Source organism: Hermetia illucens, chromosome 1 (genome assembly GCF_905115235.1).
Source record: "Hermetia illucens chromosome 1, iHerIll2.2.curated.20191125, whole genome shotgun sequence".
Lineage (NCBI taxonomy): Eukaryota > Metazoa > Arthropoda > Insecta > Diptera > Stratiomyidae > Hermetia > Hermetia illucens.
The window spans coordinates 13018179-13035120 of NC_051849.1; the positions used below are offsets into that span (position 1 = coordinate 13018179).

Sequence of the window (16942 nt, forward strand, 5' to 3'; positions counted from 1 at the left end):
GACGAAACCGCAAGTCATAAATTTTGCAACTTGGGTGCTTGCCCAAGGATGAGGGTTCCGTGAGCGGCAACCGTGAATGCATGTTGCTTTCCAACTGGTCCGGTCCGCCATTAAGTGAATGGGGGACTTAGGAATCCCTCGATTCTTAAACAAAATTTTCTTTTTGGCTATTCCGAAAGGAGATTTGCAGAAAAAGTGGATCGCCATCGTACAGTGGAATCATTTCAATGTAAGTTAACATTTTTTAGATTTTAACTCCAATCTTAATTAATAATATACGATTGTATTAGAATTTTGTGTCACTATTATTCAAATTCAAATCAAGTCACGAAAGAAGAAATACCGCAGAATATTCAACCCAAGCGAGTCCCGCTCAGTGCACATCCATTTAATCCAGGTAAAGATGTCAGAATTTGCTAAATAGTTTGTTGTCATTACTGCCGAAAAGTAAAGTCAATTGAAGGATTGTTCATTCACGTATCAATTTGCCACGTTCCTCGCTCGATGACGTCACATAAATTTTCTTTTCCGCCTTGTAAGAATTCAATTTTTAACCCATTATAATTAACAAATAAGCCCTCCGAATTGGTTTTTTCATCGGATGTGGTAATTGGAGAGATTCGAGACTAGTTCGGGTAAAAGAACATATACTCATTTTCCAACGCGGAGGGTCTATTGTCGTCCCTTATTAATGTGTGATCTATCCCCAGTGGATCAACGCTTTCAATGCTCTGTCATTAATGCAAATAGAAGGAGTGCGACGACCCGTCAGACTGAAAACCTTGGTTTTGGTAGTCAAACAAGAAGACAAGAAGCCAAGAAGCTCTCTTTTCAGATCCAAAGTCATTTGGTCAAGGTCTATGACTCGGTGAGAGAGCAAACAAATGGCACCAGGTGGTCGAAATGTTCGAAGAAAGATGTTATAGTCCATTGAACTCCTCCACGTCCTCTGGGAAAGGCAGGATGAAAAATATCACCGATGCGAAGAAGAAATAATATCGGTGACAAGCACAATTCTATAAGTACATATCTAATTGAGCTCTTGATATACTTCTGTTCCTAATTTCAGAAAAGCAGGAAAAGTTGCATGTATCTATCGGTGGGGGAACGAACATAGATCATCAGCGTAGTCAAGGTATTTGAGGGAAGACATCATGATCCGTTGAACTCCTCCACGTTCTCTGGACAAGGCAACATGAAGAACGTCATCGATAACAAAAAGAAACAATATCAGTGAAAAGATGAAACCCTGGCGGATTTCGCTTTGGACTTTAAATTCTTCTGAGAGAGATTTTACCTTGATGCAGCATGGGGCTTTCTGCACCATTATATGTCGCTCTGATTATACCCGCCAGATACACTCTCTGTTTAAGATGCCGAAAGCAATGTGTGTGGTCAATACAGGAGGATCCAAAGCGGAAACCAGCTTGCTCTATGTCGATCAGTATTATCTAAGCCACCATCTTTACAACAGCACCAATTGTCGCACTCGACTCCTAACGATTTTCCCCTTCTTCCACTATCTGTTCTCCTAAAGTAAACTACTCCATTTTTCGAAATTTCATCGTTACTGCCTCCTTTTAGACTTCGCATGCTTATTATATTATTCGCGATCCTTTTTCAGCAAACTTTCAAAAAATGTGTCTTTTTCCGACGCTTTTATCTCTTTCTCTCGCCCCAAGCGCTTAGAAATACCTCCATGAGATATAATATCCCGATGACCGAATATAGCTCTAAAGTTCCTACTCGTTAACGACAGGAATAAAGCTCATAACTTTTGGCGGCGCATTACGAAATCGAAAAAAAGACACAGAAAAAAAGCCTAGCATCTGGACACCATTAATAAGCCCTGTGTTATATGGACGGTGAAATAAATCACTCCATTTGAGTGGGATATTCTATGACAAGTATACGAAGCAAGCAAAAAAGGAAAGAGGTTTTGTGGGCTCGATATCCGCATTAGTAGTATTAGTTGTTTGAAAATCTCCCATTTCCTATGAAATAGATTTGTTTTTGGCCTTCATTGCCGCCATTTACTGCCGCAACCACTAATGAGTTCCTCGATGATATCAAATACAAAAGATCCTCTTTATAGAAGAAAACCGTAGATTTGACAGATCAATCTACCCATGAAATTTAAGCGTATACTGACCTCCTGCATAAACGCCTCCCCAAAATCGAGCTGAACCAATTCAGAGAAATCGGAAAAGCTCGCCTGGGCAAAAGAACCTAGCAAACCCCAATTTCCACCCGAAAAGGCGAATATCCTAGCAAATTCACCACTGCACATTCACAGCCAAGTTCAAAGCCGATGTCAGCGAATCAATTTCCCGGCTCTAATCACTCCCATAATTCTGCCGCACGCGGGCCTTACAGAGCCTGTTACCGATCAACTTAATCATCCCAGAGAACTGTCTAACCTTCATTTTATCACACCGAACTTCATTACGGCGTCAATCGCGACGTTTGAAAACAAGAAGTAGTTCTAATAAAATGTATTCCAATTATTCGTACCTCCCTCGATTATCAACCGCTGCCTCCTCAACGCCCATTTCCCTTCTAATTGCAAAGGTGCTCGTATATCTCCCATCATCGAGCGACTTCCGTATAACAATAAGGCCCCGCCTTCCGCTTCCTGAAATCGTAAACTTCCATTCGCACCTCTGTAAGCTCTGTAAGCTAAACCTTCCTAAATAAGGTCCGGTTCTAAAACAAGACAAGACAAAGTTCGTTCGGCTAACGAAATTTCTCTGTTCATGGCTTACCTTCCTAATACAAGTCCTGACTGTAATCCTTTGCACTTCCACAAGACGACGAAGCTCGCCTGAATCCCTGTTCGGATGAGCTTTACCGATAATTTATCCGTTAGAAATGATCCCTAAATTCCCAGAAATATGAAACAATTGCGTGCATAGAAGATCCTCCGCCAAAGCACCAATATCTGCGAAAACCAATCCAAATACATTTACAACGAAATCCTTTATGATTCCTGTTAAACTCCTCGCATTGACATTGTCCTTAGCCCCGTCAGGCCGTTGACTTCCCAGTCAAATGTCAGACACACGCCAACCCGTTTGTCGCTTAGGTCATGTTGATTGATAACGCCGAAGAGAACCTTCTTCGTACTCATCTATTCCTTCAACTTCTCTTATCCAAATAATATAAAAACCGCTTCTTCAATCCTCAAGATAGAGTGGTTCTCTAGACCGGTAACCATTCCAGTCCCAATTTTAAAACATTACCCAGCGTTAGCACCAGCCCCTAGCATCTAATCCGCAACTATGCCCTGAATGGATTTTATTCTTTCTTCCACTAACAATTCGATTAAGATATTAATCAGACTTTCCTTTCAAAATAAGAATATTTCTTTTCATTTATACCTTTAGTGGTAAGACACTCCTGATTTGTGCCGAAGTCCACAAATTTGATATCTGTAATAGCTATCTGGCGCTCCAACCATCGGTCCATCTGAGGTAGAGAGTCTGCCATGTCTTCTCTTCTACAAGAGGTATTATCCTTATAGACTTTCTGGGCTGGATCATCCTCTCGGGTTGTTCTTCTCATTATATTAATATGATTAGCGTAGGCCAGTTGACCATCGAGGTGTATTTGGCATCACTCTGCTTCTTCTTGTTCTTCAGCCTTTGTACCGTTCACAAGCGAGGTCGGCTCGTCGTGGTCGGTTTCGCCATTTGGTTCTATCAAAGGCTGACCTGGATGCAATCGCGAGGCTTTCAAGCCCCCGTTGTTTCGGCCGGCCTTTTCGTCGCTTACCATCGACTTCGGTGTTCAGACCAATTTTGGCAAGTGAATTCTCGTTAGCGGGAATTACCATCGAAGACGCCTCTCTCGCAATTTTTCCACGAGCGGTGCAATTCAACTGATCAAAACATGTCATGCCTCTAGTCCAACGCATCTACGTCTCCATTATCGCAAGACGTGTTCATTGTCTTTTATGGTCAGCCAACACTCAGAAACATAGATATCGACAGAACGGACGACATTACGGTAAATTTTAGATTTGAGATGTTCGTTGATATGTCAATCACAAAGAACACCAGTTGTGGAACGCCACCTCAACCAGGTTGCGTTAATACGTGAAGCAATTTCAAAACTCAGTTTTCCATTGGTTGATACCATTGACCCGAGATATTTAAATCGCTCAGTTCTGTGCAGGTCATTGTCGCTGACAGCGATTGTGCCTGTTTCATGGAGATCGGTCGTCAAAAATTCAGTTTTGTTTAGATTCAATCTGAGACCGTATTGCATGAGGCGATCGTTCCATTTTTGGACAAGTTGCGCGAGATCATTCATCTGATACTATCAGATGCTAGCAAAACATCATCTGCATAAAGCAGTGTATAGGGTGCTGGACGTTGGATATTCCGTGTGACAGTACCTTAGGAGCATTCTTGAACTTAAGGTGCCTTCAAATATGCCTCATTAGCGATGATTTGTGAAAGACAACATGGAATCGATCCGCTGTTAATCAGCTAGATATTTCACATGGTGGAGTGGAGAAAAATCCACGTTTTGGTCGGACAGAAGTCTAATAAAGCGGTTGGTATCCACAGGGAGGGGCTCTCTCTCTTCTTTTATGTCTCCTGGTAATGCACATTTTGCTATGGCTCACTGAGGTCACAAAAGTCTTCCCATTAGCCCTTGCGGATAATCTAGCCATAATAATTATCCGCAAGTTTGCTGACACAGTATGTGACCGCTTGAAAGCAACTCTGCATGTAATCCACAGTTGGTGCCTCCGTAACGGACTTGAAGTGTAAGCTCTGAAGACTGGACTAGTTATGTCAAACAAAAAAATGACGCAGTTATGTTCACTATCAAGGGCGGAAATCTTTAGAAAATATCTAGGAGAACATCTCGACTCCAAACTAACGTTGAAGCACCATATCCAGGAACAATACCAGAAATATTGCAAATTGCTCTGGTTCTGTAGGACTGCGACAGATAGGAACTGGAAACTTTCATCACAACGGATTCATTGGATAGATACATCCATAACAAAATCCATTTAGATGTATACATGCATCATCTGGTCGCCGAGACTGAACTTTTCTAACGGTTGGAAGGTGGTGGCGAAAATTGAAAGGCTCGGTTGCCTAAATATCACTAGAGCAATGAGTACTACGCCAACCGCGGTACTCGAAGCTAAATTACAAGTCTCACATGGTACCTTGGTATGTTTTTTGCATAAGGTTGCAGCAGTGTGGGGAATTGTACCCCGTAAGAACCACCACTCCACTCACATCCCCGCGGAACTACTTCGATAAAATATCACTTCACGATGAGGGCGCTGATCTATACTACTATGATTAAATCACGCATCCCTCATGCTTTTCGGGTTCGATCGATTTTCCGCATCGCGGTTAATATTTCATTTGCCGGACTATAATTTGTTTTCGACCTCGACCGATATTATGGATGGGATCGGATAACTTGTCAATGTCATTCAACCTCCCTCTTTCATCCGCGAATCTTGGACAATGGAACATAACATACCACGGGCCCACAGTACGAGGACTCGCCAGGGACTCCAGTGGTCTTTTGTTCCTACTATTGTTACTCTTTTCTGGTGGTATTTGGGAAGTCCATAATCAACTTGGCGTGCACTTCATTCGCTGAAATATCCACATCATAAAGAACAAGGAATCATATCATAAGCAAATTTGCAACTAGTTGTCAACATCTTTGCCCGACAGTTACCGGCGCCACTTGTACTAGGAAGAATGGTGATATTTAGTGATGTTTTGTAATGTGATATCACATTACAGGATTGGGGGCTGACTTGAACTTCGGAAATTAAAGCCATTCTGGTCACATGCCCGCAATTCTCATTCCCCGCCCGCTCCTTATGATAGTATAGTCGATTTCTGTTTTACAGCTGTTTTCGAGCTGTTCCCACCATAAAATGTAGGAAAATGAGACAATCATGTAATGAATCAAGTACTCACAAGTACAAGGTCATATTATCGACTATACGGTCGCCCCCTCCCACCTTCCACTATTGCACGCTCCAAACCTTTTTCCCCTATCGTACCTGTTACCGTCTGTCTTTTCACCAAATTGACCATTAAGGCCGCCCGCAATGATGATATAGTCATCAGTTGCCACATTACAGGTCTTTGCATCGAGAAGTTGCCAGAAGGCATTTTTCTCTACATAAGGTCGAAGTGTCTGTGGTACGTATTCGATGAAGAAGTGAATAATGCGCTGATATAATGGTGAGCTTCATCAGCCGGCCATCAATTCGTTCGATTTCTTTAATGGAATCACGGAAACCCTCAGTTATGGCCATGCCAACACCGTATTGAATGTGTGAATTACCAAAGCAGGGAATTCGGAATTTGGAAAAAAAGCAAGAAGAGTTGAACTGAAGATAAACACCAACAAAACCAAGGTCCTCAGTTTAACTGACCATCACACTCTTTCTATTATATTTGCATTAACGTACAGAACATCGAAGGCTGATAGCATTATTTCTGCTGACGGGGGCACCGAGCTTAACGAAACGGCAAATTCTGTAAAAATTAGGTATTTGCCAAACAAAAGATGGTTCGTGCACCAGAAAGAGTAAATTGCTCCTCGAAGTTAGTGACGTCTGGCATCAAATGAATGAAGGACTCAGAAGAACTTAATCTTCAAATCAAGAGGATTAAGTCTACTATTAACACCAGGTCCCAGAAAAACATATACATAAATGATCCAAGTCCATAAAAATACCACCGCGATATATATTGTATTAACACGATGAGTGAATGCAATTCCGATCGAGTAGACCATCTCAGCCGCGTGGGGTCCCTATTTTCTAAGGCCATAAATGTTACGGAATTCGGCAAGGTTACGGTTTTCAAAGCGGTCATCGTTATTAAAAAGTCTAGAACCACTCACAGAAAAACAAACTAGGTGTCTTCAAGGTTTCAAACTTATCCGTTAAAGCAAGTTTCGGTAGTGGATAATTCATAGAATTAGTAAGGTCGACATTGTGGTTTATGCGATGCAATGGACCCTATTGTAGGTCGACTAGTCGGTTGCCCTAGACATACGTGGCGCAGAACATTAAAGGGGGAGTGCAAGCTTCTCGGAAAATCGTGATGGCGCGGAAGTGTGGTTGACGCACTGCGCCTCATAGAGGAAACTATGGTAACTATATAATTGTTTGTAAATCTACCTGCATTAAATACCGCATATATCACGTTTACATGGAGATCGATAACCGTAGCATCGCTTTGCTGGAACCAACCGCAGGGACCTCACGGAGCAAGGCGGCTGATTGGCTGGTTTCCAGCCTGGAATCCACTGCCATCAAGCTGGGTGTAGCAGATATAGTACTCCTAACCCGAAACCCTCGACATCGGGGGATCCCGACAAGAAAGACGGTCACCGGAAACCGGCTAAGAAGCGAAGGTCCTGTGGTGTCCTGCTCAAGAGCCAGTACCAGAAAGCCAGCATATTTTCAGCAAGATTGCTAAGAGTAAGGAAGCCGGTACCGTCTACGAGCGGGATGAAAAAGACCTCGCTAAATACCGGACGATTGCTGAGGAATATAACATCAAACGCCAGACAGACGAGCAGAAGGCGAAACCCACAACCCTATGCCACCTATGCCAAGTCAAGCAGGATTTGGCCCACTTATAACAAAACCCGATCACGATAGCTCCTGTGCCAGACGCTTTGCCTTCTTGCTCTTATAATAGCAGTCACTGTCTTAAGAGTTTGTGGCATCAAAGCGGCGCACCGCAGCACTATTTCTGCTCCTCGGTGCGGCTACTGATACCTACCTACCAGTCAACGAAAATAATGTGGGAAAATTGACATTCTAATTCAAGAGAAGTTGGAGATGTATCTGCGTAATAGTGTGAACTAACCATTACATGTAATACATAGTGTGAATTAACAATTAAGTTTACTACAACTGTATTTAATATACATTCAACTGTCAAATAAACTTGATTCCACAACATACTGGCGACGAGGACGGTCGTGTTTTTCGTTTTTCCGAGCGCGAGTTAAATATGGACGCCACACAGTTTGCCGAATTTTTACGTGTGCAGGCGGAGCAACCTAAAAATTCTTGAAAATTTCGCTACCGTGACGGTTGGTAGAGAAAACATCTCTACAGAGGTAAAAAAACAAAACATCCTAAAAAACTTTAAATGTGAGAAATATGATGGCGTTACAACGGCTAGTGTTTTCGTAGATTATTTTGAAGCCCAGTGCCACATGAGGGGAATCGCGGATGATATAAGTTCGAAAAGAATTATTCGTATCATGTCTAAAGCCGGAAACCTATCGTGAACTAAAAACTGCATTTGCGGGCGCAAAGAAAAAATTTGAAAACCTGACTTACACGGAAATCGCGGAAAAATTCGTGAAGCTTTTTGAACGAAAAACCACGCGCTTCAAAGCTCTAACGAACTTTTGGAATTGTGTGAGGAAAAAAGATGAGTCATTCGAATCTTACGCGAACAGGCTAAAAGACATAAGTCGCGATTGTGGCTACGACGGCGACGGCGACATGCTAGAACGTCAATTACGTGATCGGTTTGCAACGGGTCTCAACCATCCCCGACTTGAAGTGGAATTGAAACAAAGGTGGCCAGAGCTAAAAACATTCGATGATATTGAAGGCATAGAAAACGAAGTGTCGTTCGCGGAAGTTTTCAAAATAGCGCTATCAAGAGAGTTGGCGGAAAAAGACATTGTAGAAAGTGAATGCGCGGAAGTGAAAAAGATAGTAAAACGTCGTGCGAAAATCGGTAAGCGGATCCGAATTTTGTCGGAAGAACAATGTTTAAGATGTGGTGCGCGTGAAAGACATTCAAAAGACAACTGCAAGGCGGCGAATCACAATTGTGAAGCGTGTGGCAAACGTGGACATTACGGGTCGTGCTGTATAAGAAAAGGCAGAGCTAAATTGATTGCGAGAGACAAAAAGAAACAACAGCGTATTTACAACGTAAAAAATAGTGATACATCTATTTCGAGTTGTGAGCAAGTTTTTAAAGTAATGAGTGCCATTGCTAAGAAAAGAAACATTGACGTTAAGATAAACGGTGTCACGTGTACGATGGACTGGGATCCGGGCGCGTCAGTTTCCATTATAAGTACAGATTTTTGGAAACAGATCGGATCACCAACGCTTAAAGGGAAGCCAAAACTACGGGCTTATGGCAATTTCGATTTACCTTGCCAAGGGGAAGCTACAGTGACAGTGACGCTGAACAAGCGAACGCGATCTTTGAAAGTAGTCGTGGTGGACAACGCGAATCCAATGTTATTTGGCTTAGAGTGGAATGAAGCCTTCAATTTGCCACTGCCCGAACCAGTGTACAACGTAGATCGTGTTAACAACCACGTGCAGCCGACAACGAAACCACTGCATCAGAAGTTAAATGACATATTGGAAGAGAACAAGCAGCTATTCGAAGAAGGACTGGGAAAAATAAATAACTACCAAGTTAAAATTCACGTAAAGGAAACAGCAACACCAATACATATTCCAGCCAGGCCAGTCCGATTCGGAATTCAAAAAAGCGTGGAATTCGAACTTGAAAGGTTACAGCAGCTTGGAATAATCTCACCTGTTGACCCCAACGAAACACCGATCGAATGGGCAATACCCACTGTCAACGTGGTTAAACGGAACGGAAATATACGTATTTGTGGTGATTTTCGTGTTACACTGAATCCAGCACTAGTAACAATACGACATCCAGTACCAACATTCGAAAACATCCGTCAGCAGTTTGCCAAGGGTGAGAAGTACACGAAATTAGATCTACGCGATGCCTATCTACAATTCGAGATTAGTCCAGAGTCAAGGAAATACCTAATCATATCCACACACAAAGGATATTTTCAGTATAACCGTATGACTCCTGGTATATCGAGTGCACCCGGAACATTTCAAAATTATATGGAAAATCTACTTGCTGGCATACCCAACGTTGCAATCTATTTCGACGACATAGGCATTACAGGTCCAGATGAAGATAGCCATCTAAGATCATTAAGAGAAGTTTTTAAACTTCTGCGTGAAGCTGGTTTTCGTATCGAAAAGAATAAATGTAGCTTTTTTCAAGACAGTATCGACTATTTGGGCCATCAATTCAACCGAAAAGGGAGCTATCCAGTGGAAGACAAGCTGATAGCAATAAAAAATGCAGCACTAACAAGAAGGAGTTACGATCCTTTCTGGGTTTGGTCAATTTTTACGAGAAATTCATACCCAACTTACATGGAGCATGTTCCGAACTACACGCATTAACTGGTACAAAGTCGCAATGGCGATGGTCAATAAAGGAACAGAAACAATTTGATAATGTTAAACATATGATAGCTAGCGCCCGTCATCTAACTCCTTACGATCTCACAAAACCGCTTTATTTGGCAACAGACGCATCCGATGTAGGCCTTGGTGCTGTTTTATATCATCAGGACGAGGCTAACAACGAGTTACCTATCGCCTACGCGTCACGAAAATTGAACGAAGCAGAACAAAAATACGCTACCATTGACAAGGAGGCATTAGCAATATTTTTCGCCGTGAAGAAATTTGATCCATATTTACGTGGGACAAAGTTTACATTAATTACGGATCACAAGCCGCTTCAACATCTGTTGGGAGACAAACGAAATTTGCAAAAAATCGTAAACAACCGTCTGACGAGATGGGCACTAATGTTAGGTGCATACAATTACGATATACAGTATCGTCAAGGCAAATAGAATATTCTAGCTGATTGCTTATCACGCTTACCAAACGCACATGAAGCAATTTCGGAGGAAGCGCAGAAGATTCATAAAATTTATGCGGTAATTCAAATACGGAAGCTTGATGATATTGTACTAACAGAACAGGAACTTAGGAAGCAGACGAAACATAACCTAATATTACGACGAGTAATTGAGTTAATTGAGCGTCACTGGCCAGACACGAAGTGTGTCAACAACGAGCTGAAACCATACTACGACAAACGGGAGGAACTATCATACGAAAACGGTATTTTGATGTGGCAAGGACGAATTATCGTGCCCGATAATCTTCAAGAAGTAACATTGAGGCATCTTCATAGAGGGCATCCAGGCATTGGCTCTATGCGTGCGTCAGCGAGGTACTATGTATGGTGGCCGAACATCGACAAGGACGTGGAACATACAGTGAAATCATGCATGGCATGTCAACGTCAACGCCCAAAACAATCTGAACTGCCAATCTACTTTTGGTCCCTGCCAGAGCATTGTTGGCAACGACTGCATGTGGACTTTGCAGGTCCCTTCGAAGAAAAAATGTGGATTGTGCTTGTTGATGCTTTATCAAAGTGGGTAGAAGCAGATGTACTTTATGCTGCCACCACAAGAACTTTGTGCAAATTCTTAGAGGAGAAGTTTATAACATTTGGTTATCCGGAAATTATCGTGTCGGATAATGGTAGTCAATTTACGTCAGAAGAGTTTCGAAATTATTGTCAAAGTCATGGAATAAAACATGTAACGTCTTCACCGTACCATCCGAAAACCAACGGACTAGCCGAACGATTCGTACGAACATTCAAGGAGCGCATGAAAGCCACTGAATATGATGGTTTATCACAACGTCAGCGCTTGCGCACATTTCTATTTACATATCGAAACACACCACACTCCTTTACAGGGAAGGCATCATCTGAATTTTTGCTAGGTCGACGCCTGCGAACTTTATTTGACAATCTGAAGCCTAATGTACGGCGAGAGATGCATTTTAAACATGTAAAACAAAATCTTCAAGCAGAGCAGTCTAACAGAGAGTTCCAACCAGCACAACCAGTATTCGTAAAGACAGACATCGAGAAAATGTGGGAACCAGCCAACATAGTCGAAAGAACAAATCGATATTCCTACCGTGTTCGAACAAAGGACGGTGTAGAAAGAAGACGACATGCAGATCATATCCGAGAACGGAGGGTAATACCACCATCAATCGACTTCCGGGATGTCTCAGATTTTAGGCGAAACAGTTTCCATTACCAATCTGCAAGCCCGACAGCAGATGATGAACAGGAACATCAGCAGTCTATGCAGCCCGTCGCATGAAAACGGAAACATGAGTGAACAAGGACAACACACCGAAGCACAACAAATTGAACATCCAGTACGGCGAAGCCAACGGCTAAGAAATCGACCCAAGAGACTAGTCGAAGAGATGTAAAATTACTGAAGGAAGGAGAAATGTAACAGTGTGAACTAACCATTACATGTAATACATAGTGTGAATTAACAATTAAGTTTACTACAACTGTACTTAATATACATTCAACTGTCAAATAAACTTGATTCCACAACAATCTGGAAGGCCAAGTATCGATTGCATTACCGTCGTACGAGACCTTTCATTACGTGCGACGTATGAAACCATTCATTACTTTTCCGAAATTTTGCCATTCTTTCCGATTTTTTCAGCCGTCTTCTCTCCATACCAAATTACCAACCCATTCTCTTCTCGGTTTATTTATGGAGATATCGAAGATGCATAAACCTCTTCCGACCCTTCAACTTACATACCAGCTTCCGACTGTCGCCCCCCACCTAACTAGCCAAGTATAGAGTGTATTAACACGAATAATTGACGAACTAATACTAAGGTATCCTATTTTCGAAAACTTGTCCAACAGGATGACTTTGCCTCCAGAGTTTTCTACTTACTCGGTCTACTTTCAAGAATGCTTCGATTTTTTGAATGACTACAAATGGATATTTTCTACATCCAATACTCAATATCTGAAAGAAGATGTCCTCGAGCAATTCCCTGATGAATGGCAAGAATACTTCATCACAGTGGAAAATGACGAACTCAACGCTTTTCCCGATGGACTGAATGATCAGGTAAGTTAGTAGGAGGGGAGGGTCCGCTTCTTCATGAACATTTATCTACTATTTTAATATTCTAGACTCTTCTGCCAAAATCATTGCAAGCATTTCAACAAAAGTTGCAGTTACTCAAGCCGCGAATATCCTCCCCACGCTGCACTGAAACCAAATTGATGAAAGGGATGAGTCCAAAGAAGTCTCACGAAATCATTCAATTAGCCAAACTGATTGAAGAAAAACTTAAAGACAAGGTCAACCTTCTCATTGATTTTGGAGCAGGTCTAGGGTATCTAAGTGAAATCCTATTTAGAAAAAGTAGCTTCAACATCTTAGGTTTGGAGTGTGATGCTGAGCGTGTTGTCCTTGCGAGAAAACGCCAAAAGGAGTACTATCCTGAGTCGACTTCTAAAGTAGTTTATGAAGAAATGAATATAAGGCCAGATTCCGGAGAGCAGATTGAATTTCTAAGCAAAGAACATTTTGCTGATACAGGACAACAAGACTGCGGCATTATTGGACTCCATGCCTGCGCTGATCTCTCCATAACAGCCATAAATTTATTCTTTGAATCGAAAACTATCCAGGGACTCGTCATAATGCCCTGCTGCTACCATAAATTAGAGTTATCGGAAGAGTCGGAAGCTGGTCGTATTTTTAAAAATTTTCCTCTCAGCAGATGCCTCTCAGAGATAGTGCTGAAATCGGAAAATAGTTTTCAAATTTTGAATCGTCCGTTTTTGAGGCTAGCCTGCCAGCAAACCGTGTCTCGCTGGAGATGTATGAAGGCGGAGAGCCATAGGGAACACGGGATAGATATGTTTCTTCGAGCAGCGGTTGAATGCTTGAAGCTGGATGATGTGATTATAACAAAGCGTAAAGGAAAAAGGTTACTCGAACCAAATATCAGCTTCGATTATATATCTTCAAATTACTTATTAAAATCGAAACTTACAAATCAATCCATTGATTGGTCTGAGGATCATCGTAGCACTATCGAAGGAATATTCAAAAAGTACCCAAATGGCTGGAAACTGAGTGAGGCACTAACTTGTCTTCAAACAGCATTTCAGGTAATTGAAAATTCCGAGACATAATAAACTTAATTCAATTAATAAACCTTGCATTACCCTTAAAGCCTAAAAAAAACTTCTTCCTCCTACATTAACAGGGACTTTGTGAGAATATCGTACTCCTGGATCGAGTTTGCTTCATCCAAGAACGCGCCCAACAAATGAACCTGGAAATTTGCATTGAAGTAAAGAAAATTCTTGACGACCAGCTCTCACCCAGATGTTTCGCATTTATAGCTGAAAAACGCAAATAACACAAAAAGATACCAAGTCAATAAAATATTTTAAAAGCAATTAATTATTTTTCATTTGGGTGTCGTCATTAAACACGTAATCCTCCTTACTGAAAAGAAACCAGCGAATATCCTGCTAATTAGCCATATCTGCCACATTGTCCTTTTATATGTGCACGTAGGAAAGGAGCATATGACATCACCTGCTTGAGTGACTGTAACTCCTTTATGGGAGCATTAAAGTCCGTTCCTAAGACGACTACAACGCATTTAATGAATGAGAACAGATAACTTCGGTGTTCTGTGTCAGATGCATTGGCTTTGTGTCCTGCCACTTCCAATCTGATTCGAATTTGAGTTATTTCCTGGGGTCTGGTTACCCTCAAGGTGTTTAGTGCAACATGATCTAGTCCTAGATAGGAATCAGGTATCAAGTCACATTTTGCTCCAAGTAGGGATAAGCCTTTCACAACTATTTATTGGAATTTATCATCAAGGAAGATACATTTGTTTATAAAAGATAATGAGGTTTTCAATTGCTCAACATTGCATCTTTTATGAAAATTTAGTTTTGTTTAGTGTTATTACAGTGCGAAGTGACGCGGAGAAACAGGAGCTGAAGGTAGAGCAGAAGACGAGAAGAACCTGCGTCCTAGGTAGTAGCCTCGAGAAAGCTACTGGTACACGTCGGGACACACTGGGAGTCCCCGGAGTCGTCGACAACTTCTTGTCGACGTCGATGGGGTGATGTGAGCCTAGCTCTGGCAAGGTGATAGTTATGGCGTTTATCAGCGCTTCGGGACCCTGGTCGGGTAGTGTGCATTGAACCGGTATTAGTAGACCGCGTTGCCCCGAGTGAGCGCTAATCCGTCCGTGAGTATCGGGGTCAGCTCATCGTAGGTCAGGCCTCAGGAAACTGAGGAAGGGGCTTTGTCCCCGGGGGTATACCCGTTCCTGACTATTGCGGCCCACTCCCTTCCACAGTCTGCGCTGGTACAAAACTTAAATGACGAACAAAAACAAAATAAACGAGAAGACAGTGGAAATGAAGAATGAGCTGGCTGCGTTTATACGCAGCACGAAAATGGGTGGCTCGCCCCAATGCCGAGCGAAGGACGCAGCAAGGGCTGAAATACTTGACGAGATATCTAGATGCGCAGACGGAAAGGAGAACCCATAAAGTTCGAAACTTCCAACGAAGACGAGAACCCAGACAGTAACACGCAACGCTATAGTTGCAGAAAGAGCCACAGTTGAAACTGGCAAAACTTACCAAATGGTTTCGAATATAAGTCGAGTGAGAGGGCTGTCAACTAATCTGGCGCAAGCTGAAGAGGAAAGGCTCATTAAGAAATGCGCGCTAGTTGTGAATTCCTGCACAAAAACGTCAGCAAAGGGTTGAAAAAGGGGTGAAAGCCGATTTAGCTGGAGGAGCTGCTGGACAAAATTTCATATTATAGGCGGACATTGAGAGTAAGAGAAAATCGACGGGAAGCTGAAACAACCGCGCTTGTCAATGAGAGCACTACGAGTGCCATACGGATCGGAGACAGCCCATTGCAGAACGAACTAGGAAAAAAACGAACCGAGGAAGGGGCATCTGAAGGAGACTTCACTCAGCTACCCACCAAGGCTCAAAAGAAGACGGCGATGTGGAACAAGAGACAGCAACCCACCGCCCCATCAGAAAAATCTCTGCCTAAAATTAAGACGGACACGAAGAATGGAGCACCAAAAGAAAAGGTGGAGAGACGAAGGAGGACTAGACCGCCAGCTCTGCTTATTAAACTGACGGAAGGCAAGTCTTTTGCGGAAGTCCTCAGTGAAATCCGTTACAAGATCAAACCCGAAGATAGCGAAGCAAAAGTGCCTTCCATTCGAAAAACGAAGGGTGGCAGAATCCTAGTCGAATTAGGCCTGAAGACAACAAATAAAGTTACGTTCTGTGAAGCAGTCAAAGGGCTTCTGTGAGAAAAAGCTTTGCTTTCCAGCCTGGAACCCACGTATTCTCTGAAAATCCGAGACCTTGACTGCCTCACAGAAAAGAACGAGGTAGAAGAGGCCATCAAACGCGAATGTCCGGAGATAACCAATGCCCGGATTGATATCACCTCTGCAAACTCCCGATGCCAAAAACTCACTGTGGTGGAAGTTGCTGAGCAATACGCCTGGAAGCTACTAAACAACGGGAAAATCTGAATTGGTTGTGGGGAAAGGGAAGGCACCCTCCTTAGGGTTCTTACCCAAGGCCAAGGGGACGACTTTGTATGGATTCGGTGTTCAGGGATAACGTTTTTTAGTGTCTATTTTACGCCGAATGAGACGATACCGGACACTATCTTAGGCACAGATGGGCACATCCTGGCCAAAGGTGACTTCAATGCGAGAGCATATATACAAACTGGTATTCCAACACCTACTGCTCGGCACATTCAATGCTTGCCTGAAAGAGGGTATTTTCCCTGTTCGTTGGAAGTTCGCGAGACTTGCGCTGATCATCAGAGGGAAAGGCGACCCCGAGTTGCCGTCTTCATACCGCCCACTTTGTATTATTGACACTGGTGGAAAATTGCTTGAAAAGCTCATCAGAAGTAGACTCGCTAAAGCGATACGCGGTGCCGGAGATTTATCTCCACGGCAGTTCGTTTTTAGAGCAGGGACACAGTTGACGCTGTCATGCAAGTCGTGGATGTCGTTCGACGAGCAGAGGCACATAGCCGCCGAACTCGTCGGTACTCGGTCGGTATTTTTCGTAATGCTTGACGTCAGAAATGC

The 16942-nt window shown here is 42.7% G+C and overlaps 2 protein-coding genes across 2 annotated transcripts; both read left to right on the plus strand.

The window, feature by feature from the left end:
* Positions 1-8533: 8533 nt before the first annotated feature.
* Positions 8534-12090, plus strand: LOC119646502 (uncharacterized protein K02A2.6-like). The gene is made up of 3 exons (XM_038046958.1): positions 8534-10036; positions 10105-10668; positions 10747-12090. The coding sequence occupies exons 1-3, from the start codon at positions 8534-8536 to the stop codon at positions 12088-12090; spliced, it is 3411 nt and encodes a 1136-aa protein (XP_037902886.1).
* Positions 12091-12100: 10 nt separating this feature from the next.
* LOC119646513 (methyltransferase-like protein 25) lies at positions 12101-14228 on the plus strand. The gene is made up of 4 exons (XM_038046970.1): positions 12101-12201; positions 12669-12879; positions 12945-13934; positions 14033-14228. The coding sequence occupies exons 1-4, from the start codon at positions 12101-12103 to the stop codon at positions 14186-14188; spliced, it is 1458 nt and encodes a 485-aa protein (XP_037902898.1). The 3' UTR covers positions 14189-14228.
* The last annotated feature ends 2714 nt before the right edge of the window (positions 14229-16942 follow it).

Bases quoted from the DNA above. Each gene is read 5' to 3' on its own strand.
- LOC119646502 (XM_038046958.1), top strand. From the start codon at position 8,534: ATGCTAGAACGTCAATTACGTGATCGGTTTGCAACGGGTCTCAACCAT. The intron at 10,037-10,104 runs GTTTTTAAACTT...TTTTCAAGACAG, and splicing joins ATCTAAGATCATTAAGAGAA to TATCGACTATTTGGGCCATC. The intron at 10,669-10,746 runs GTAAACAACCGT...CAAGGCAAATAG, and splicing joins AACGAAATTTGCAAAAAATC to AATATTCTAGCTGATTGCTT.
- LOC119646513 (XM_038046970.1), top strand. From the start codon at position 12,101: ATGAGTGAACAAGGACAACACACCGAAGCACAACAAATTGAACATCCA. The intron at 12,202-12,668 runs GTAAAATTACTG...CTTGTCCAACAG, and splicing joins AAGAGACTAGTCGAAGAGAT to GATGACTTTGCCTCCAGAGT. The intron at 12,880-12,944 runs GTAAGTTAGTAG...TTAATATTCTAG, and splicing joins CCGATGGACTGAATGATCAG to ACTCTTCTGCCAAAATCATT.